Below are 25439 nucleotides of genomic sequence, written 5' to 3' on the forward strand. Positions count from 1 at the left end.
ATTTAATCTTCATGAAGTAGTTGGAGGTCCAGAGTCATGTGTCCAGTCCGAGCACACCTGGATGGTATACTCGGAAACGTTTCTCTGTGCGCACTAAATGCAGTCTACCGTTAATTGAGGGATCGTGAGCTGTCTTGGTTCGGACAGCAGGTGCCAACTGCTGTTCTTCGGTTGTCTCCCCGTCCTGATATACGTTGGCTAGTTGTGCCGCCCTCTTCGGACCATTCCCGCCACACTTTCATTACGGTGGGCTTCTAACAACAGACAATGTCTGAGGTTGCTGATATGCTGGCCCCCGCCTTCCTAGCGCAGCAAATCATTCTCCATTCAAAACCGGCAGGTCTTTTCCATTCCCCGTTGCATGGGTTTCGAACTGACACTGACTACCTCTTGTTGTCACTGTACATGCTTCGCCGGTTGGTCACTTCAATCGTGGGGGACAGATGTGGCCATAATGTTCTTGCCCATGGGTCATTCATAATTTTATTATCCATTCATAAAATTTTGAATACGCTTCCCACATTTTATTTCTGAGAAACAGACCTTTCAGGTTTGCATTGTCTGACAGTGAGCCCGACACGTTATCATCTATGTCCCCCCCACCCCCACCCCAAAGCACACACTGCTTTGGGGTGGGGTGGGGGGGTTGCTTATTGTACCAAATGTTTTTGCTCCTTTCATAAAAATTTATAGATCCAAATATGTAAAAAAAATATGCTATTAATATTATTGGACTATTTTCTCTACAGATTACATAAAACTGTTTTATGCAATTACGGTAACAATGAAATACAGTCTAGAAACACTAAAACAGAAAGAAATTAGTGTTTGGAAATTAGCATTTAGTTTATCTAATCTAAAACCTTTTTCTGTACCCTTTCCAATAGAGCGAGGCGTTCAACTTGTTTTGGCCACGGGGTTTTAAAACAGATGAAATGCGGGCCGCATCGGTTGTTGCGGTAAGCGAGCAGTAAGAACTAATTTTCGCTACCAATTATTATTCTTCTTCTTCCAGTTACATAGCTCCCTGAGGAGCTGTTGTGGCCACAAACAAATTCCTCAAATTCCTGTTGTGGCCACAAACACGATCGATGCAGTGTGTGCTATACGAACAGCATCGCAAAGTGTCATGCTCAGAAGTTCACTGATACCTTCCTTCCACCTAGTTGCAGGTCTTCCTCTGCACCTCTTCCTCTCGGTTTTTCCTTCCATTATATTCTTCAACAGAAAGTTTTCCCTTTTTACTCTATGACCAAAAAGCTTGTTTTCTCTTTTGATGCTATGAAGAATTTTAGGCTTGCCAATTTTATTCAATACCCACTCATTTGTTCTTCGATCCAAGTACGAAATACACAGTATTCTCCTGTAACACCCCATTTCAAATGCCCCAGTTTTCTTCCTGTCAACTCTTTTCAGATTCCATCCTTCACATCCATAAGGGGCAACTGGAAAAGTTAACGAATTACTCATTCTCAGTTTCGTCTTTAGGGGCAGATCACGATCTCTCCATAATTTTATTAGATCAGCGACCAACGTTTTAGTATTTGCTTGTTGTCTCTTTACATCGTTTGAGCAGTCACTATTTTTATTTATTCTTGACCGTAACTAATCAAATTCATCAACTTCTTCGATATCTTGCCCATTTACCCTCACTTTATTTCAACCGAGATTATCACCAATCACTATAATTTTAGTTTTACACACATTCAGAAACAATCCTTTTTTTCTTACTTGCTTCACATACTCTCCTCAGAGTTTCTTTAAGATGATTCTTAGAATTGCAAATTAGCACGGTATCATCTGCATAACGAAGGTTTATCATCAGTCCTCCAATTTTGATGCCAGTCTCTAAATCTTCCAAAGCTTCATGCATGATATCTTCGACATAAAGATTAAAAAGGTGAGGTTACAAAATACAGCCCTGCCTGACACCGTTACCTATTGTGACGTGTGTCCGTGTTTCCCTTGTTCATTCTCACAGTTCCTTCCTGTTCCTGGTACAGTAGCTTAATCAGCCGAATTATGTGGATTGGGAAACCCATAATAGTCATCGTTTCCAATAGTTTCTCATGTTGAACACAATCAAATGCTTTTGCATAATCTATAAAACACAAAACGACTGGAACATTGAATTCTTTGGATTTTTCAATAATCAGTTGTAGACTTAAGATCTCATCTCTGGTTCCTCCACCCCTTTCAGAACCCTGCTTGCTCTTCTGGCATTTCTTCAAGTTTTCTTGTGATTCTGTTTAATATGATTTTAAGAAGAATCTTGCTAGCGTTAGCGTGAGAAATTAGGCTAATAACCTTGTAATTTGAGCAAATTTTCAGATCTCCTTTTTTGGTAAGGGGATGAAAATTGATTTCTTCCAATCTGATGGCCACTGTCCCGTTTCCCAAATTTTTACAATCATTTTATGAAAAAACTCGGCTCCCTTCACATCAGTAGCTTTAATCAATGACTTGCCACACGTTAGTACTCAGATGGCTTTTTTGACTTCTTCCTTCAGTGGTACTGGTTCATGATCATACTCTTGAAAAGGGGATGGCAGATCGTTAGTGCCAGCAGGTGCTTGGAAGAGCTGCTCACAGTATCCTTTCTGCCTTTTGATTGTATTCTGCTCTGTTAAAATTTCCCCTTTGGAGTCCTTAATTACATTAAGTTTTGGTCTGAACTTTTGTCTTAAGGATTTAATTATACATCTCTTTAGTGTTTCGTTTGTTGTGGTATTCAATTTCTTTACACTTTCGATTGTTATAATCCTGTTTGTCCTGGCTTAAACAGCGCTTGATGACTTTGCTTAGTTCCTGACCCTCTTCGTTTCCTTGTACACTGGGCTTTTGCAGTCCTTCTTTGTTCAATAAGTTTAAGTGTCCTCTAATCCAAGGCATCTGATCTTTGACCTTTCTCTAATGTGTATTTGCTGAATCCTTAATAATGTTTGTTGTATTTTCCCACATTTCCTCAGGCAAGATATCGTCATCTAGTTCTAATAGAGCTTGGAAACGATTGCCTGTTTCAAGTAGCCAGGTGGGAAGGAGCAGCAGTGCGTAGCACACGCTTCTTGATTAGACCGGGGTTCGAGCCCGTCACCACCAAATATGGAGGATGCGGAAAGGTCAGGGAATGACCACCGCATATCCCGGAGCAATATGGCCTTAGTTGCTAATGCTCCTAAAAAAAAACCAAACAACAAGCCTGTTTCAAGTATATAATCGTTTGGAATATTTGACATCCAATCGTCAAGGAATCCAACCTTATTCATGATCTTTTTCTGCTTGAGAATGATGTGGAGTAGCTGATGATCACGGCCACAATCTGCTTCAGGAAGTGCTTTTGCTGTGATTACACTGTAACGCCACCTTTGCTGCATAAGGATAATAAATCTGATTTCTTGTTTTATGATCAGGAGATTTCCATGTGTGTGTGTAGAGCCTTCTTGGGTGCTGCTGAAAGCGAGTGTTACATATGACAAGACTGTTCAGATGACAAAATTGAGTTAAACTTTCATCCCGCTCATTTCTAGTGCCAAGACCAAACCTACCACATTCCGGACTAGAAGAAACTGTCTTGCCTACTTTTGCATTAAAATCACTCATGAGTATCAAAACATCATTTTTTTTGAACCAAATCAAGAGCTGACTGGAGATTTTCATAATAAACGTCCATATCTTCATCTGTGGATGTTGATGTCGGTGCATATGCAACTAAAACTGAGATTTACTGGCGGGCTCTGAAGTCTAACCGTCATCATCCTACTATTAATAGGATTGTATCCAAGAAGAGATCTTGAACATTCCATATTCAAAATGACAGCGACACCATGTTCTTTTACTTGGTCATTTCTCCCCAAGGGCTCACATCTGGTGAGTATGGGCTTGGCACACCCAGCGTCCTGAGCTGGATATCATCATTCTTCTCTTTCTTGGTGATTCCCTTCTCTCTCTCTCTCGGTAATTCAGAATTTTTTTTTTTTTTTTTTTTTGCCTGGTGCGGCATAAGCCTGAGGCTTTCTTGCACCATATGGCTAATAATAATAATTTCCAGAAAAAAACAACCAAAAACCAATTTCCTGTTTTGAAATGATCTTGTCCTGTCCACATGACTTCGATCGCTCCTAAAGTGTCGATTTTATACCTACCCATTTCATTGATGACCATATCCATCTTGCCTTCTTTTAAACTTTTTACATTCCATGTGGCCACGTTTACCCTCTTCTTTCTTAAATTTAATTTTGCAGGGCACACAGTGGCATTAGGGCTTACAATACCGGTCGAAATCTTAATACCGGTATTTTTATTTTATGAAACCGGGATACCGGTATTCCAAAAACAAACGTTTTTCTCAATAAATTTTGATGACAATTAGGTGTAATAAAGTAAGGAATAAAATAAGTACTGTAATTACTTGAATTCATGTTTTAAATAAACTTTTATTGCAATAATAAATATTCTGAAAAAATCATTAAAAATACAGTTATTCTAAAAAAAAAAAAATACATATTGTTACTGCAAAGCTATGTTTAAGCATCCACACTACATGTCCGAATAAAGTGATCTTAAGAAACAAGCAATCAATAGTATGATCGTTTAAAATGGATCTAATTCTCGTACATATTTGATTAGCGGCAGAAAACGCCCTTTCGGATTCTGTTCTGGTACTGAGATAATCGTAGACGATCTCAGTCCATATTTTTTAGGCTTGGAACTTTTTTTTTAGCAAAAATAGTTTTCTTAGCAAAAGTATTTCATTAATTTTCGACTCAAGTTCATCTTTTAAAATCTCATTGGAGTCAGGCAATTTCTTATTTTGGAAAGAATTTGCGGAACACCGATGTTCCGTTCCATGGTTGAATTATGTTCATCATTTTCTGAAGGAGAGGGACGTTTTATTCAGCGAAGTATAATTTTCACTATAGTATCTTTACTGAGTCTGGGAGAGAGCAAAGAGTGGGGATAAGGAATAAAGAGAGCAAAGAGCGCAGTTAAGGAATTCTTCACATATAAATGCAAAGAAGAGAAGGACATATCAGATCGGACGCATATGTAATTGCGTGGGATAGTATTAGATACCCCAACTTTTTTTTTTTTTTTTTTGATTTGGTAGTTGTTGGCGCATTGGCTTCTGTGGCCATATTGCACCTCCCAAGGTTTTAGCAGTACTTTGATCCAAGCCCGAGGCGGGAATCGAACCCGCGACCTTTGGGTTGCCGGGTAGGTACTTTACCCACTCGGCTAGCCCGGTCGGCATATATACCCCAACTGATGTTGCAGATGAACTCGACAGTTCCTTTGCATCGATATTTACAGAAGAAACCCTTAACGTCAATGAGAAATTATGGGAGTGAAGTTGAAAAAAAATGTAATTAATGATGTTGAAATTTCACATGTTGATTTAATGAGAAAACTTTTGCGCCCACAGGCTAGTAAGGCTCCTGTGGTTGATGGCATATACCTTATAATCTTAAAGGAGGCGGCAAGTGAGTGCATTGAACCATTGAGGCGAGTTATGAGAGCATCACTGGACTGAGGAGAGATTCCGTTGGATTGGTGTAAATTGGAACATAAAGGCGATTCTAGGAGTGTAACGGGAAATTACCGACCGGCCAGTCGGTAATGATCAAGGGAGGAATTCAGGATCATTTAGATGGAAACGGAATTCTGTAGGATACACAGCAGGTTTTGTAAAGGGAAAATCATGTTTAACAGACCTGATTAGCCATTTTGACAAGTCACTCGTGAGCTGGATTTAGAGAATAATTTCGACATTGTTTCTTTAGATATCAGTAAAACATTTGACTCAGTCCCACATGAGCGGTTACTTTATAAGTTGGAGCAGGCTGGAATCATAGGGAAAATCCTTAGATGGCTAGCACGATGGCTTGAGGGCACCAGGCAGGGAGTTGTGATAAATGGTTATTCCTCAGATTGGGTTAATGTAAGAAGTGGGTTTCCGCAAGGATCAGTATTGGGACCACTGTTTTTGATGATTTTAAATAACATCTGTGTAGGGATGGAAGGCGTGAGGTATAAACTTGCAGATCATGTATAGAGTAGTTAATGATCGCCGCCAATCAGAGCTTCTTCAGAGTGACCTAGATAGACTTCCGGTATGGTCAGAAAAGTGGGAGCTATATGCTTTAATTCAACAAAGTGCAAGGTCTTACACCTGGGGAACAGAAACCCCAAAATAACTTATACACTTGATGGAGTTGAACTAAAGTCATTAGTGGAGGAACGGGAATTGGGAGTTACGATACGGTCAGACATGAAGTTGTCCGAGAATTGTGGACAGGTTGCATGGTGTCCTATCGATGATTTATCGAACATTTGTTAGTAGAGATAAGGACGTCATAATCACATAAAGGTGATTTTATAACCTTTATGTGATAAATTATAAATTTTTTTCTTTTTTTTTTTTTTTAAATTAGTACCAAAAAACCGGTATTTTTGTATCAATATTTGAATACTGGAAAAAAATGACCGGGATCCAGTGATCTCGGTATTGTTAAGCCCTAAGTGGCATTCTGGATCTGGTTAACAACAGTGTTTGGAGTTTTTTTTTTTGTTGTGGCATCAGATAATGTGGTGGTATGCCATTGCCTACCACAGTGGTTTTCAACCTTTTTTTTTTTTTTTTTTTAAATAACGGCACCCCCAAGTAATTTATTTTGTTTTGCGGCACCCTTACTCAGTTTTCTGCCCGTTAGATCCGATTCTCTCTCTCTCTCTCTCTCGCTCTCTCTCTCTCTCTCTCTCTCTCTCTCTCTCTCTCTCTCTCTCTATATATATATATATATATATATATATGATATATTATTACAATAATATAATTATAAAAATTACATTTCATAATGGGCGCCTCCGTAGCCAGGTGGGAAGGAGCAGCAGTGCATAGCACGCGCTTCTTGATTAGACCGGGGTTCGAGCCCATCACCACCAAATACGGAGGATGCGGAAAGGTCAGGGAATGACCACCGCATATCCCGGAGCAATATGGCCTTAGTTGCTAATGCTCCTAAAAAACCCAACAACAACATTTCATAATACAAATTATATATATACATTATACAATTTTTTGTTCTTTATATAGAGGTACTCGGTAAACATCAATTATAGATCACCACAAAATTAAAAAGATACTGTACACCTTTTTATAATGAAGGAAGAGTCATCAATTAATTATGCAATTACTTTATTACTAATTATGCAATTTTATAAATAAATTTTGATCTGATTTCATATTTACGGTTTATTTTTATGCATTTTATAGTTAAATGCGAAAATATGCCAATTTCTATTATATGGTTACAGTAATATTGCTAAATTTCAAGGAAAGTATATAAGAAAGCAAGATAGAAAAATTAATTTTTATTAAAAAAATTATTTTTAAAAGTTGTGAAACAACTTTTGAAAGTTTTGTGACACCCTAGTTTTAAACCCAGGGAAGGAATAACATTTAATCAGTCATTTTAATTTTGATGTTTGTTTTAAGCATCATTTAATAACCGCAATTTCTTTTCCGGACACCTGGCAACTCTAGTCACTGAATATTAGACTCTCCATACACTTGGATGCACGAGGCGCCGCACGCTGCTGAAGGTCGTGAAATGGATGCACCGCACCAGGGCTCCAATCTAGGGTCCCCCAATCGAGGGTGCCATAAAAGTAAACAAAAGTAAACGAGGCTCCTTAATCCCTTTTGCACCCAGGTCCCAAGTATCTTTGCACGGCCCTGACACTGATGACGCAAAATGTGATTGGAAGAATTTCTAGGCTTCAATTGGAGATGTAGTTAGCTGATCTCAGGCGGAGGGAGTTGAATATTCTTTCGTGAGTTATTTATTTCTTCTCTTGCTTCATGCTCGTCGACCGATGATCTCTAGTTTTCATGTTCTTTCTCTTTATAAGCTAATTTTTAGCTGAGTAATCGATATCTGATGGCCCTAGTTACCCTTTAGTTGAAGAAAGATTGAACTAATTATTAGAAGGAATGGATAAAATAAATTTTACTCTCTGTATTTGTTCATTTCTTCTGATGGCTTGTCCAAACCTTGAAACTCTTAGACCTGCGTGACAGGTAATTGCTGTTTAATATTTTTATTTTAAAATACATTATTAAAAAAAAAAAACATTAACGGTTCATATGGCATTTAAAATATGTAACCCATTTCGGCCACTATCTTAAATAGTAAAATAAAGTGGGGGGGGGGACTCCGAAAATGAAATTTGCTTTAATAAAAGCGCTTGCTTAAGTAATTATTTCGTGTTCTTTAGTAGTCATTGCGTATTCATATTGAAAATTGGAAAACCGGGCAAATTTTATTTTCAGCTATATAACACGGGTGATAAATTTGTTTTCTGACAGTCGCGTTTGTGTGCATTAATACTTAATTGCGTAATGTAATATACTAAATGTTTGTTGTAGAAAATACTAATATTTCTGAGAGGGCAAAATTTTGTAATCTTCCACACCGAGATTCTGATTACACATGTAGTGGTTATTTTTAACTAATATGTTATTATCTGTTTCTTCATTCTTTATTGCTCAAATTCTCTCTCTCTCGCACCATTTTCTTCTGGTTTATTTAAGAGCATTGCTAAAGGGACGTGTATTACCCCCTCAAAAAAAAAAAAAAAAAAACTTGAGAGAGAGACCGACCGTTCTCACCAGATGTGTGAGTCCCTGGGGATGTATTTGTACCTTTTTCATCCCGCATATTTTTTGCATTCTAATTCTGTTTTTATACACCGTCCAAACATTAGATAACTCGAGAGCGAGGAAAGTACTATTTTTTATACTTTATTTATTTTGCTTGTTTTGTTTAATTGCGATTTTTGTTTTATTGTTGTTTACATATTTTTACCCGAAACAAAGGAAGTTGCGTATCGTTGCATTTTCATAAACGTGAAGGTGACGAACGAAACAAAGTAGGTTGCCGAATAATTACAAAATTCTGGATGGGAGTGTCGATTTTTTTTTTTTTTTTAGTTGGAAAGCTCTGATCTAAAGGAAGGCTTGTATTCAGCAAGCTCTGAAGCACTTTGCGATGTGCGATGACTCGTAATTTGCACCAGATAATGATCAACTTGCACGGAGGTGACAAAGAACGGCCTAACACGAGACGTTCGAGTGGCAGTTTGCATCTTTTCGAACTGGTTCCGCTGTCTGACAACGCTGATAGTCGCATTCAGTCATCTCTACACTTCGTTGCGAGTTCGTCTTGCTTCCATTCTCCCAGTCGCTCTGTACTTCAAGGAATCTGTGACTTATGGTACTTATGTATGATTTTGTCCTCTGGTTATCCGATTTGCATGTTGCAATAGGTTTTCGGTTTTGTTTACAAGATCACGAAGAGATTTTTTGTTTCATAATGGCGAATATTTTATTCGATTTTTATTTACATTAAATTTTGTCACGTTGCACCAGGCCGGAGGTGATAATGAAACGCTGCTTCCTCCGTATATTTTTGAGCAGCGGTCATACATAAGCCATTGAGATTAAAAAAAAAAAAAAAAAAAAAAAAAGAGGTAGAAGGAAATGATTATTTATTCAACTTTGTATGTAATCCTACCTGTGTCCATACATGTAAACAGAACTAAGATAAATGTAATAAAGGCCTCCTCTTGGTTGAAAATATGAAAACACTTTCTCGTGTTGGTTTATTCGAAGTTGGGTTTACTGTAGCTGTGCAGCGTAGACTGTCACAGCTGTGTATCACGTAAGTGATATGGCTAGTGAACGCATTGGTACTTTCCCATCAGATCGTTCGCGTGGGTAGAAATTAGACGACTACAGGTATAGTGACCCGGTTAATTAACTGTTTCTGTCACAGATCGGGTGGACGTCCCGAAACTCGGCCGGCCGGATGTTCTTTTAGCACCGGTTTTCTCTAATAAAGGTTCTCTTACTGGACTTTGAGGTCAAGAGTCCGTTTCGTGTTCTGTAGCAGGTCGACGTGACTTGTTTCATCGCGAAGATACCGTTATTCTCACACAGCGGAGGAGGCAAGGGTTCTTTCACCGACATGAGACCGCCCGCTGTACGGTATTGCTGCCACTTGGGTCGTACGAGTTTTTACGCAGACTTGAGAAGTTGTTTTTTCTTCAGTTTAAAGTGTTTCTGTTACTCGTTCACGTACATTCACACCATCGTTTTGTGTTCCATATCAATGGTTTTCAGTCTTTGACAGCCCCCGCCCTTTTTTTTTTTTTGTATGAAATATTTTCGGAACTGCTGATACGTATTTGCGAAATCCCGCCAAACAGTTTGAAAATAATTTCCATATTACGTTAGATTAGAATAACTTTAAGGCCGCAGCACAAAGTTTTCTAAAAGATGCTATTTGACAAAGCCTTATACATTCTTGAATTAATTTTTTGAACCCATTATACTAAGTGTTTGTTACTTCCCATCTATTTAGTTTATGGGGGGGGAGATTGACTATTCAGTGCACCATTAAGACTATTCAGTGCACCATTTTAAGGCGACCCCTTTCCGCATGTTAAATCTTGCAAACTAGGGTGCCAATTGCTTTAAAATCTGAAATTTCTTAAATTTCAAAATTTCTAGTTTTGATCTGCAATTTTCTTTGTATGGCAACTTGGGGAACCCCGGTGTAAATGAAGTGATGCCATTGTGTGAATATCAAATAAGGATAAAAAAAAAAAACATACCTGTAATGTGTTTTTGTCCTGAATAAATTTTTTCTTTGCCTCAATCTCTTATTATATAGTGCTCTCATTATAACATGGGGTGTCCTCATAATATTCTGCTTGTTAATTTGTTTTTTTTTTTTTTATGAAAACCCCAAACACGAAAGGTATCAAAACCTATAGTACTCTTAGTACCGTGCATGGGGTTGAAGGAGAAGTATGGGGGGGAGGGGGCATGCCGGAAACTTTGCTCTAGAGACTAAACATGGGTTTCACCACTTCAAGCCTCCAATAAGCAAAGTGGTGGTATTTCACCGGTTGATGAAAGTCATCTACCACCTGAAATATAGCCATTAAGATGAAAATGGGATCAGTCTTTAAGTTTGGTTAATTTTTTTTTTTTTTTTTTAATGGGGACTTGCCATCCCCATTAAAAAAAAAAAATGGGGATGGCTCTTTTACCATCACTTGTGTAATGCTTTTTGATGCATAAACATCTTTGGCGGCACCTACTAAATTTTGAACTGTAGTAAAATCAATTTGTCACGAATTTGCGATGAGGAAATGATGTCATTTCCGTTTAATAACAAAGAAAAATGGAGTATGGAGAGGAGATTAGACAAAGGATCATAGGAGGTGATCTTGGATGTGCTCAGAGCTGGCATAAACCGGTTGGTGGCGGAAAAACGTTTATGATTCGGGGCATACCACTTAGGTACCTAGGTGGATTTGGGCTAACCATTTAACCAGAGAAATGGATATCTTGAGGGCAGTGATCTTGGATGTGCTTCAGCCTTACCAGTTTGAAGCACATCTAATGTAGGCATTACAATACCTGTCTGCATTACTGAAGTGATTGTATATTTTCATCAATAGGCAGAATCACAAACCTTTTCTGTGACCAGCTGGACCGGTCAAGAATATTTGTATCAGTTTGCAACTGGGAGATAAGACTCCAAATTACATGTATGAGTAGAATCTTTTGCTTGTCATTGGCCATTCTCAGTAAGTTGCAGAAGTCCTCATTGGTTATCAAGTTTTTGCATTTCTTTGCAATTGTGCTGAGTCAGTTGAGCGTGGCGAGTTTTAGGTGCCATTACGATGGTAAAAGTTTCGAAAGGGGTCTTCTTCTTGTACTCTCATTACAAGGCTATGCAGGTCATTACCGCATGCCTCGTCAGGGTCAATGACATCGTTGGCTTGACACATTGTCTTACATATTTCAATTGTTTTACAGATTTCCAAATCTGATTCATACAATTTACGATCTAGTATGAGCTCTTCATTGTCATCTTAGATCTCGATATATTTCATCTCTGACAGTATTTCTGTTTCCTCATTGGGAAATGGAATGTGCAGCATTACCATCTTGTGTTTGTACTCATTGAGATCCTGAGCCAAGTCATAGTTTTGAGAGTATGTGATGCATGGATACTGTTTATGGCAGATGTAGTAGTGCTGCATGTGTAATTTGCGACAAAGCATGACAGAGTAACAAGATCCAACATGATAGTATGACTGTAACAATACAAATACTTGTATCATTACAGTATTGCAACAGTACAAATACATTGTTACAGTACTGCCACAGTGCAAATACTTGTACTGTTGCAATACTGTTCAACAAATAGCTACAATCAATCGGTAATTAGACTATTCGTCTTCCAAACTCTGATTTGGTAGAGTAAGCAGCAGGCATGTGCATCCTGTTTATCATTAACATTGATTCGGTAGAGTAAGTAGGCAGGCATGAGCATAAATTACATCGTTCCTGATTTCGATTCTAGCTGTTCAAAATTTAGTAGGTGTTGCCAAAGATGTTTACACGTAAAACATCTTTTGTGCATAACAGGGTACACATGCATAGTTAACTTGGCCAATTGTTCTTTCGTCCAATTGATATGCCCATGAGAAGCTCTTAGTGATAAGGTTCTTGAGCATACAGTGATAGGTAATCTTGTATACTTCCCTCGCTCTCTCTCTCTCTCTGCAGCTTATGAGGTACAGTTGGGTAGAAGACATTTTCATTCAGAGCTAGCTAAAAACTTGGATGAGAGCTTGGGTGCTGGCATTTTCTTATGTCATCTGGAAGCAGTGGTAGTCCTATATAGTGCTAAAGGTCTGTGTCAATGGTTATTTACTGCTACATTATGAAGGAACTTAATTGCTTGAAATACTGATTTAGCCCCTCCCCTGTAGAAAATCAGGATTCTTTGGAATACTGCTTTAGCTTTGTCCTTAAAAAAATCCTGGAGTTGTCACTGACAGTTAAGGCCAGATAGTGGTCACTTGCTTGATTGACCTTTGAAAGCTCTTTTGGGTACCTCTTCTTTCTTTTGGTACTATCTTCACAATTGGCATGTTGCATTTGAGTCATTATTCAGAGCCCTGACTGTTACTGCCTTTTGTTCATGTTGCATTTGAGTCATTATTCAGTGCCCCGACTGTTACTGCCTTTTGTTCATGTCCATCCTGCTGACCATTCTGTACTCCAGAAAATTACTTTTACCGTCTCTGTGCCACTGAATATGAAACACTGCTTAGTCATCCTTTGTGTATTTGCACAATCGAACTGAAGATTGCAATAAGATGGCTCTGTTTGAAACTTTATGGTGACACGTTGGAACAATGTGTATGTGCATTAGTTACTTGGTCTGTCTGCAGAATTTCAGTTTTCTTCACTGAGATTTGTGTTTCTCTACCAATGCATATAATGCATTGTATCATGGTATTAATATTAGTAGGATATATGATCTAAGGAAGCTATATACATCAGCCAAAAAAAACAGCTACTTGCATTATTTGTCCATTACCTCTAATAATTTGCCTACTTATTCCTGAAATTTATTTAAACTACTCACTTCCACAACACCAGATGGAAGTTTTCTCAAACAATCAGTTATCTTTCCTGAAAGAATTTTTGCACATCTATCCTCTGACCATTCTTTTTTAATTTAAAGTCCTCTCATAAGTGTTGTTTTGTTTGAGAAAGAGTAAGGATGGCATCAACATTTAGTGTACTGAATAAATTAAGAGCTATTTAAAGCCTTTAACACTTCAGTCAGGTCTCGTTATAGTCAGCTTGTTATCCTAGTTTTCAGATTATGTAATTTACAGAACTGAAGTTTTTTTTTTTTTTTTTTTTTTGGTTAGAGTATCTTTTTGTACTCATGACCAATCTTTTTTTTTGCTCTCCTCCTCCTTTGCACCCATTCCAACAGATCCACATCCTCCCTATAACGAGGCTTCCAGAATTGGATGCATTATTCAAGATGTAACTTAACTTTTGTCTCATACAGTGTGATAATCAGCTCCTTGTCTCTGCAGGAAAAGTTCTTGTATATCATTGACAGAATCCCATAAGCTGTTCTAGTAACCTGTATGCACTGCTTAGGTCTTATTTAATGAATTACATCTCTTTGCTGTACTGAGACATCTTGTTTGGAGCAATATACAGCATATATTGCTGAACTAGCAACGATATACAGTGTACAGTATGTTGTTTGTTCAGAATAACTTCAGATCGTCTAAAATATCTGATATTCAGTTGTACCGGAGTAATGAATTAAAAACAAGGTTGAGCAAAAAATCCTTTAATATTAGTAAAGACAAGTTAAAAATCAAAAATAAACACACCTACCAAAAGCTTTCGGACTTGCATAGTCATTCTTCAGTTGGGGAATTATAAAACATTCTTTGGTATTTGTTTTATGATAATGCTCATTCCCCAACTGAAGGACTACGCAAGTCTGAAAGCTTTTGGTAGATGTATTTATTTTTTGTTTTCTTAACTTGTCCTTACTAATTAAAGGATTTTTTGCTCAAATCTTGTTTTTAATCTGTTACTCTGGTATGACCGAAATTTCATATATTTTAGAAATGAATCACGGAGACAGAGGCCCCTTCCAATTCATACTTCAGATCTTATTAATATAGTAATATAGTCGAAGATTGTCCAACTGGTGGGCTAATTGCAGTCCGCCAGATAGATAGTTGTATACAGCTCAGTAGAGGCCCTATAAATATATGCAGTAAACTTTGTAAAATCCTAGCAAAAAGCCTTGTGTATTGGGAATAAGCATACTGAAACAAATCATGTCACTATCAATGAAACATAAAAGTACAAAATAAAACTTATTAAAAATACCATAAAAATAAAATACCATAAAAATAAAATACAATGTATGGAAACTCATTAAGAATAAAAATATGTACTGTACAGATAAATGCTAAAAGCGAGCGATGAGTATTAGTGCCAAATGACACAAATAAGCAAGCTTATATAGCATCAGCAAAAAAAAAAAAAAAAAAAAAAAACTTCACCCATCCTTATCCTAGTTCTTCCTTGACTGAAAAGGACCAAAAGCAATAAGAACAAAAAATATATATACATTAAGAAGCTTTCAGAGTGATATGTCACTATCAACTTAAGACAAGTACGTGATTCTCATCATTGCTCCTGGTTGGAAAAGCACTAGCTGTGATCTGCTCCAACATTAATCACAATTGTGGACGGCATACACCCTATTATGGTAAAGTAAGATTATTTTATAGCATGATAAGATGTTGAGCTTGTAATGTGGCAAATATACGTTGGTCTTCCTTTTTCAGGTTTGACAGCTGATGTTTTGTTCTCCCCTTTTCTTCGTTAGTCATCTGCATCGTTTTCTTTTAATGCATCATATGTTGCGTATCTGCGGAATATATATTGACATGTCATACCACTTGTATTCTAAATAAACAAAGGGACACATCACTCTGAAAGCTTCTTATTGTATATTTTATTTTATTACTTTTAGCATTTATCTGCATATATTTTTATTCTTAAGTTTTCTGTACATGGTATTTTATTTTTACTGTATTTTTAATAAGATTTATATTTTTATGTCTTATCGGTAGTGAGAAGATTTTTTTTTATGATCCAGAAATATTAAGAAAGCAAGCTAGCACTTGTATCATCAGTTGCATTTAGGAAACCACGAAAAAGGTGGCATTTCTCTTTTTAAAGGGCACTTTCAGGATTATTTTGTCCATTTATCTGTTTTTTGTGGCCAGCAGAATTTAAACTGCATAAATAATGCAATGGGTCAGCCCTGAAACTATTGCAAGTTTTAGGGCTAAGTGAATTCTCATTAGGTAGAAATGGTCTCTAGTGATAACACATGGGCAAAACAATTGTAAAGATCATAATGATTTAGGAATGGCAAAGTTATATGGTATATGAAATCAGTTTTCAAAGTTGTTATAACTAAAACTGTTTGTCGAAAGTAGTGTAATACCGTGGAAACTGGTGAAAAAGACATCTTTGTTCTATGAGAATTAAGCCCATTGCATTATCCATGCAACTTAAATCCTGTTGCCCACAGAAACAGATGAAAGGAAAACTAGGCATCATAAATCGTTTGCAAATATTATAAATTCAGTTGTTTTGTGTTTAAAGTTTATTAATGTACTCCTCTAAAACTTTTTCACCACTAGGTATACACCTCTGAAATCCAGAAAATTTTAAAATCTGGTATCTCCCACTCTTGAGGGTGTTGGATTTTAAAGAGTTTATTGTATTGGTTTTAAGTTTTAAATAAATATTCTATGAAAGCTTTAAATCTGATTTAAGAGTAACCAGAAGTTGGAGTAGATTTATGTTTCAGGTCTGGTACTCTGCATCACCCACAATACTGGTTGGGTTGCCAGTTGAATGTGTTTTCTGTTTTTGAATGTAAATAATTTAACAGTAATATTAATATTTTAAAATATTCATCCACACCTTTCTCTCTCGCTTTCAGTACTGCATTGGCAGACATAAAGTAGAAAAAAAAATGCAATTCTTTTTCAATTTCTGAATTATCTTTATGATATTATTGTATAATACATTAGCATCTAAAAGCCATATTGCACTTCTGATTATGAAGTTTTCACTCAGTGCTCTAGAATTAGAAATTGAATGAATACTAAAAATGGAACATTTTTAGCACAAAATATCATTGAAAGTTTCCTAAAAGTTGTAACTTAAAAGAACACCCAACATTTTCTGTTGTCATTCATCATTGAAAGTTCAAAAGTATTGTATGATTAAACTTATTGCCATCTATACAATGTCATGTGCATTTTCATTTTTTTGTTTATTAAAATTTTATTTTTAAAATTAGTTAGTCATCATCATCATCAGCCACTTTCAATCCACTGCAGGATGAAGGCCTCTCCAGCAACTTTCCAGTTCCTTCTGTTTTGAGCACTGGCCATCCATTTACTACTCAAAAACTCGTGAATTTCATCTATCCATCTCCGCCTTTGTCTTCCAGGTTTTCTTCTAGCTCCTCTTGGGTACCATTCTGTTATTTTCTTAGTCCATCTGTCATCATGTCTTCGAGCTATGTGTCCTGCCCAAGACCATTTTAGTTCTTTAGTTTTGATAAGAATGTCCTTTACTTGAGTTTGCTGCCTAATCCATGTGTTTCTCTTCTTATCTAACAGTCTGATTCCCAATATAATTCGTTCCATTCTTCGCTGTGTAGTTCTTAGCTTCTCTTCCATTCTTTTGGTGAGTGCCCAAGTTTCACTTCCATAGGTCATGGTGGGGAGTATACATTGATTCATTATTTTACGTTTCAGACAAACTGGGATATTGCTCTTCAGTATGTGACTATATTTCCTGAATGCTATCCATCCAAAATTTATTCTTCTCTTGACTTCCAGCCATTTATCATTATTACAGCTAATAACTTGTCCCAGATAAGTATATGACTCCACCTTTTCAATTACTGCTCCTTCAATCATTATTTCCCTTTCTGTGGCATACTTGTTCATCATTACTTTTGTTTTAGCCATATTCATCTTTAGTCCAAAATCCTTACTAACTGTGCATAACTGATTAAGATTTTCCTCTAATTCTTTGGGATCGTGGCTTATGACCACAATGTCATCTGCAAATCGTAAATGGTTTAGGTACTCTCCATTCACATTGACTCCTTTCTGCGACCAGTCTAATTTTCTGAAAGCTTCCTCAAGGGCAGCAGTAAACAGCTTCGGAGATATTGTGTCTCCTTGTCGAACTCCTTTCTCGATTTTAAATTTGCTACTGTCTTTGTCTAGTCTAATAAAGGATGTAGCACTCTCATATATTTTCTTCAAAATCATAATATATGGAGTATCTATGCCTTGTCTTTCCAGTGCTCGAAACATTGCCTTATGCTGTACGGAGTCAAATGCCTTTTCATAATCCACAAATGCCAGGCATAATGGTGTTTTATATTCATTTGCTTTCTCCATTAGCTGTGATATTATGTGAAGGTGATCCATAGTTGAGAATCCTGTCCTAAAGCCAGCTTGCTCTTTCGGTTGATTCTCATCAAGTATTCTTTCTAATCTGTTAGTAATGACCCTTGTGAACAACTTGTAGATGTGGGATAACAAGCTAATTGGTCTATAATTTCCAATTTCTGATTTATCTCCTTTCTTATGCAGCAAAACTATGATTGCATTATTCCACTGCTTAGGCATCGCACCTTTTCTAATGCACTTTGTGAAGAGCCTTGCCAGTTTTTGTGTTATGTCCCTTCCTCCCAATTTTAACAACTCTACAGTAACTTCATCTTCCCCCGGGGCTTTCCGATTCTTCATTTTCTTCAATGCATGTTCTACCTCATCAGGAAGAATATCGGGTATGTTGTATGTGTTGCTACTTTGCAATCCATCTTCCCCACTGCTGGTATCATTCCCTCGCTCCTTGTATAATTCTCTATAGTAGTCTTCTGCTATTTGGATTATGCCTTCTCTGCTGTTTATAAGTACACCATCGCTATTCTTCAGTTTCAGTATCATTTGTCTTTCTGTATTACTGCTCATGGCTGCTGATTTAAATCCTTTGTTTTCCCTTAATGCTTGTTCTACTTTTCTTGTGTTAAATTTTCTTATGTCCTCTCTGAGTCTCTTTCTAATGGCTTTGCATAACTCAGTATACTCAATTTTCTCCCTGTCAGTGTTTTTCTTGCTCTTCATTTGTCGTCTTTGGTTCATCATGACAAGTGTTTCTTGACTAATTTTTTCTTCTTTGGATTTCTGTTTCCCTATAGGTTGGGCTTTATCACTTTCAAAAAGTTGTAATATTCCTCGTCGATATCTTGGTCCTGAGCAGTCTGCAGAAGCTCATACTTGTTCTTAAGTTCCAGTACATACTGCTTTTTCTCCTCCTCTGTTATCTCAAAGACCTTTGTATTATTTACTCGAGTCAGTTTTTTCCTTTCCTTTCCTACATCTATATCAAGTGTACATCTTACCATTCTGTGATCACTTCCAACATTTACCTTATTCAGGACGGTAACATCAGTCACAATATATCTTCTGTTAGTGAGGATGAAGTCGATTTCATTAGTTGTTAATCCATTTGGACTCTTCCATGTCCACTTTCTTGAAAAAAAGTGTTCATTACTGACATTCCTTGAGATTCTGCAAATTCCACAAGTCTTTCACCTCTTTTATTTCTTTCACCAATTCCAAAATTTCCTATAGTTCCTCTTTCTGCACTGTTTTGCCTTTTTCCAACCTTAGCATTGAAGTCCCCCATAATAATAGTGTAGTGGGTTTTCTGCTCATCTAGAAGACTCAATTTCAGTGTACATTTCTTCAACCTCTTCATCATCATGGCTCGATGTTGGTGCATAAATCATTATAATCTTTAGCTTGTACCTCTTAGAAATCTTGAGTATTAGTCTTGACACCCTTGGTGATGTACTTTTGAATTCCAAAATGTTGTTTTTAAAATCTTTATGGACCAGAAACCCAACTCCACCTTCACTCCTTTCACTGTTTCCATTGGTGTACAGCAGATTTCCGCTTGATAAACTTATAAGTGATTCATTTCTTCTTCTTGTTTCAGCCAAACTGATGATATTCCAATTCACATTTTCTAATTCCTTTTCCAGCTCTAATATCCTGTCTTCACCGATGAGTGATCGTACGTTATAACAGGCCAAGTTCAATTTCCGTGTATGGCAGCCTGGTCGTACCCAGAGGTTCTTAGCACCCTCTGCTTCCCCTCTGATCCTCTCGCTGCCGTAAGAGGGAGAGTGAAAGCTGCTGGGGACTGAGGGCCATTTGTATTGTTGTGCTCTCATTGCTGGAGGGTTTGGTCTTTTCCTCTTCACGCTGACCAGGCGTCTTGAAGAGAACCACTCTACACGTTCGTTGCCACCTAAGTGACGTAACAGGGCTTACCATCGAGAAGGTGTGCATGAGTGGATTTTAGGGAGGCAGGCCAACCGGACTTCTCCTAAATCTTCTGTAATAGAGAGATCTTGGATCCATCAGTGTTTTAGGCTGAGTGTCTGACAACACACAGGATACCTGTTCCCCCTCTAAGCCCCTGCTCTATTAGTTAGTATATTTGTATAATTAAGGAAAAAAAAAAAGAGTATTTAAGAGTTAAATTGGGTGCACAGGTATTTGTACCCCTCCCAATTCCAGAGCTGTTGTAATTGTAGTGTCATCTGATCAGTGATCTAGTTTTCCCATTTCCAAAGGGGACATACCTTGGAAATGCTGGATGGGCTTCTATGCAGTTAGGACAACTTGGTGTGTCACTGTGCAATCAGTATTCTTGTGCTCATTGGATCTGCGTGCATAAATTAACTTATACAGTGTCATCTGGATTAAAATGGGAGCCAATATTTTAGGGTATAGACTTTTATCGTGCCTTTATTCCTTCCCTCTGTAGGGAAATGGGAGAATTTAATTCTTGCAATCCCTGCTTAGCAGTGCAACCAGTGAAAGAAAGTTTATTGAAATTGTTACAAGAGAGCTAAAGAACCACCATACAGATACTTAACTGACTAATATCATCAGGCTTGGAGAACAGGGGACATGAAAATGGATGAGATAGTGCAAAAGTCTTTTTTTTTTTTTTTTTGTACATAGTTGTTTCATGTATTAATACCATATGCTGTATTATTTTTGTACTTGTTCTAATGTTAACTTTAGCATATAGGAGTTTCTATAGAACATGCACTTGATAATTAGTTATCAACTAATTGTTAACTGTTAGATGCCTAACTGTTAACAATAACAGTTAGGCATCTAACAGTTGTATAATTAAGGGAAAAAAAAGTATTTAGAGTTGAAAATTGGGTGCACAGGTGTTTAACAGATGCCTAACTGTTAACAATAACAGTTAGGCAACTGTTATTGTTATCTTATACGCTTAGCTGTTATCATTATAATTTTTATATGATAAAATTAAATCGAATGCATTTTGTTTTCTGTTCTGTATTATTTATTGATTCATATAATATTTATTTGAATTAGTGTCATTACTGATCTCTAACAGATAGTTGTATAAGTAAACTACTACCCACTATTTTTTTTACTATCCATGTTTATAATATATGTGTGTGTGTGTCCGTGCGCATGTGCAGTGAAAGGCGTAACAAATGTGGCCTTGATCATGTGTGCCAATTCACTGTAGAACTTACACCGATGAGCCAAAACATAACCACATACCTAATATAATGTTGGTCCTCCACGTGCAGCCAAAACAGCTTGTACCCAGCGAGGCATGGATGCTACAAGATTTCTAAATGTCTTGTGGTATCTGGTACCAACACGTAACCAGCAGATCCATTAACTTCTGTAACGTCCATGGTTGAGAAGCCACAGATTGGAGTTGCTGTTCCAATACAAACTACAGATGCTCGACAGGATTGATGGCTGGGGAATTTGGAGGCCAAGGCAATACCTGGAAGTCTTCCTCGTGTTCCGTGAACCAGTCTCGAACAATCCGGGCAGTGTGGCATGGCGCATTATCCTGCTGAAAGATGGCACCGCCAAAGAGGAAGACTGTTGCCATGAAAGGGTGTACCTGGTCAGCAATGATGTTTAGGTAGGTGGTAGATGTCAGAGTGCATGGATGACTGGACCCAGGGTATTCCAGCAGAACATCGCCCAAAGCATAACACCGCCACTACTGACTTGTTTTCATCTCGTGATGCATCCAGGCACCATCACTTCCCCAGGTAAACAACGCACATGTACCTAGCCTTCCACATGGTTCAACAGGAAACGCGATTCATTGGACCAGATGACCTTCTCCAATAACTCAAGGTCCAGTTTCGATTCTTGCATACCCATTGTAGGCACTGTCATCGGCGAACTGTGGTGTAGCATGGGCACTCGGAGCAGCCTGCGGCTATGTAGCCCCATTTCCAGCAGTGTTCGATGTACTGTGTGTTGTGACACATTACTCCTGTCACGAGCATTCCAATTACCGGAGAGTTGTGCCACAGTCTTCCTTCTGCTGCCACGTACCATCCGGGAGAGCCTTCGCTCACCTTGAGTATCGATGAGCCATGGCAGTCCAATACCTCACCGGCGGTTCGTGGGTTTCCTTCCTCTGACCACTTTCAGTCGGTACTAACCAGGGCTCACCATGGGCATCTCACCTGCCGTGCTGTTTCGGATATGCTCTGATCCAGTCATCTGGCCATTACAGTTTGTCCTTTGTCAAACTCGCTTAACTCCGCTGCCTTTCTCATCTGAAGAACAAGAGTAACACTGATTAATGGTGCTCAGTATCAGGTGTTTTTTATACCGTGTTCCAACCCGCACATGTGCTGTAGTTCACCTGCAGATGCTTCGATTTGCATAAAGACTCGCTGGTCATAATGTTTTGGCTCATCGGTGTATAATTTATTTTATAAGACTACAGTTATTGTATAAATCAATTATTATAAAAGTCTGTATCATTTTACATAAATGTCGCTTGGATAATATTAATTGTTTTATTTGTAATTAATATAATTAAAAATATTTAGTTAATATTATAACAATAAAAATGATGGAAAACAAAGGTGCAATTTCTAATAATTGATCAAATGTGCCAAAATTCTTGCATTACTATGTAATGTAAAAATTTTGACATGTTAATTATATATGGGGAATGGAGACCATTACCATGTATTTTGACCTACAATAGTAATGAGTTTTTGCTTTCCTCCTGTTTCAGTTTTTGAAACGCCAAGTATCATCCCTAGAAGACTTAAATAATTCCTACATTAGGAGGTATGATCAACTAGAAGTAAGTGTCAGTGAGTTGGAAGAAACAATTAGCAAACTACAGACAGAATCTTCTTCAGATAAGGAACATATTGAAAAGTGAGCTTAATTTTTTTTTAAATTGTGTTTCACTTAATTTTATGTAATACAGCAACAGAAATTCATTTTTAGATTTATAGACTTAAATACAAAGGCAAAATATGGTCGTCTCCAAGGCTGTTATACCACTAAACTAATGCACCATGCCAATGTTGCAATTAAAGTTAATCTGCTACCGAGCATCAAGTTTTCTTGATGCTCTGTTTCCTTGCGCCCATTTAACTCAGTCAACTTTTACCTACATCCCTCCCTTTTAATTTTTCAATTTAACAATTCAACTTAAACATTAACCACGCTACCTAAGTAAACCATCGCAGATTAATTTCAAGGTGAGTACCGCTTTTTAAGCTTTTGCTATTCTTTTCTAGTCTATTAACACGGTACTTGAAGATTTCTAAAAATTTCGCATTTTCTTAACTTTAAAATAAATCATGTATTATAGATATTCACTTAATTTAAAGTCATGAAATTAAGTACTAAAAGCTGTGGAACCTTGAATTTCCAGAATCAGTTATGAATGGAAAATTGCTAACAAATATACTCTGACATACAAAAACTTAAATATAATTTTAATAATTGTATAATAAAATAGTTAAATAAGAAATTAATTATCATTATAAAATACTCTAAATGAATAATGTTAATTGAGAACTTGATAAAACTGAATCAAATACATATGTAAAGGGTACAAAGGACAGTATTGCAAAGGGGGGGAAAAAGTAATGACAATTTTTTTTTTTTTTATATCAAAAATAGGGAAAAAATTTAAAAGTATTTATATACAGGTAATTCCCGACTTTGAGTCAATTCGTTCATAGTGAGTAAAGTAGGAATTTACCTCCCATAGACATTTGTAACGTCAAAATGCTAATTTACAAAGAATGGTTGTGTTGCTCTTCATTTTTGCTGTCTTGTCTTATTTGAAATTTATCCCCTTTATTAATACTGTACAGCATGCTGAAATGAAATAATACTACAGTGGGTGATGTTAATAAAAAGAAACAGTGAAGAGGAATAACATTTGGAAACAAAATATGAAAACATAAGCAAACATGCAGCCAGGAATGACTATTAGAGAACCATCAACAAGTGATGGACCACCAACGTGTGTGCATTTAATCAATAATGAAGAGTAAACATTCTTCAACATTTGTACAACAAATTTCTTTATTATTATAATTTGCTTGATTTTAAAGGCTGTGTTTTCATTTGCTTTATGTTATGCGAGTCAGTGAGATGCTCTCGTCTGGTAAACAAAAACGCATGCACTGTATTGTATAGTTACGTGTGGTTTGAAATGCCATATTTATGAATGTTTAGCATTTATTTATTGCAATTAATGTTAATATTTTCCATTTTGCTGATACTTCATACTTAAAAAAACTGCCTGTATATATATTTTTTTAAATTTTTACAGACTTCTAAATTTCTCAAAAAATTGACTCCAGGTTAATATTAGTAATGCCAAATGATTGCAAGTGGACTTTCTGCATCAGCCAAAAAATATATAAAAAATAATAAAATAAAATAAAATAATTCAATAATAGTAAAAATAAAATGCGACAGAATATTCCTACTCTTACCATTCCAACAAGATAACAATGCAATTCTGCTTTAAAACTAGCCAGGCTTTCTGCCATATTCCAATCTGGCAGAAGCAGTTTATTCCAGTGTTCAACAGCATGCTGCTATAGCCAAGCTTAATGCAATCCAATCTTCTGCAATTCCCTGAGATTTTTATTTGTGCCTCTGGTTTTTATCTCACTTAAAAGACAGAATGGACCATCGTAATCACCTTTATCACCACAATAAGATCTCTCCCTAGATGTGAAATGTTGCAGTCTGCACTTTCTAAGCTATCCTTCATATGTGTATTGATTTACACTCATATTAATCTGGTCATCCTCCTTTAAATCCATTTCAGAATTATTTAAAGGAGGATATATAGACAGCAATCGGACTATTTGTTTTTGTACAGTGGAATAGTGATTTCCTTCTTATTACTAGGAAATGGCCTATAATTTTTGGATAAATTGTTTTTCTACCCCCTTGTTTACAGTGTGTGCAAAATCTTCTGTCACATTGAATCTTAACACTTGAGTATTTTTCTTCTTATACTATGCTTAACTCCTTTCCTTTACATGACTCAAGAATTTCTGCTCTCCAAATGCATAATCTTACATTTAGAAGCAATAAACTTGTTGCCATTTTTTTTTTTTTTTAACTTTGTATCCAAGTCGTTTTGAAGCAGCATGGCCAAGCTTGAATTGGAAATTATGAAAATTAGAAATAGGAGAGGACCTAACACCAAACCGCGAGGGACCCACTGTTTCAGTAATTTAGTCTGAAAACTGACCATCTATAACAACAGTCTGTCTCCTAGTCTGTGATTCAGGATAGGATTTTAGTAGTAACTCTAGGTTCTTCCAGTTTATATAGCAGCCTTCCATGAGGGGCAATATCAAAAGCTTTATTGAAGTCTAGATGTGTAATGTGAAAATTGTTACCTGCATCCAACTGTTGAATGATTACATCATGGTAATTTGACAAATTGGTCAAACATGAACTCCCCTTAACAAACCCATGCTAGAATTTATTCAAGGTATGTTCCTTGTCATGATAGTCTTGAATCTCTTCCTTAA

General features: G+C 36.8%; 1 protein-coding gene across 2 annotated transcripts in view; it reads left to right on the forward strand.

Moving 5' to 3' along the window:
* The window catches only part of LOC150082973 (cerebellar degeneration-related protein 2-like), a 187962-nt gene that overhangs the window by 105232 nt on the left and 57291 nt on the right, over positions 1-25439 (forward strand). For both annotated transcript variants that reach the window (XM_090377705.1, XM_090377703.1), the window contains exon 3: positions 22649-22797. In XM_090377705.1, the coding sequence (XP_090233831.1) occupies positions 22649-22797 (149 nt within the window). The remainder of the gene's footprint in view (positions 1-22648; positions 22798-25439) is intronic.

Source organism: Mastigoproctus giganteus, chromosome 7 (assembly GCF_048544385.1).
Source record: "Mastigoproctus giganteus isolate SK-2022 chromosome 7, ASM4854438v1, whole genome shotgun sequence".
NCBI classification, from domain to species: Eukaryota; Metazoa; Arthropoda; class Arachnida; order Uropygi; family Thelyphonidae; genus Mastigoproctus; species Mastigoproctus giganteus.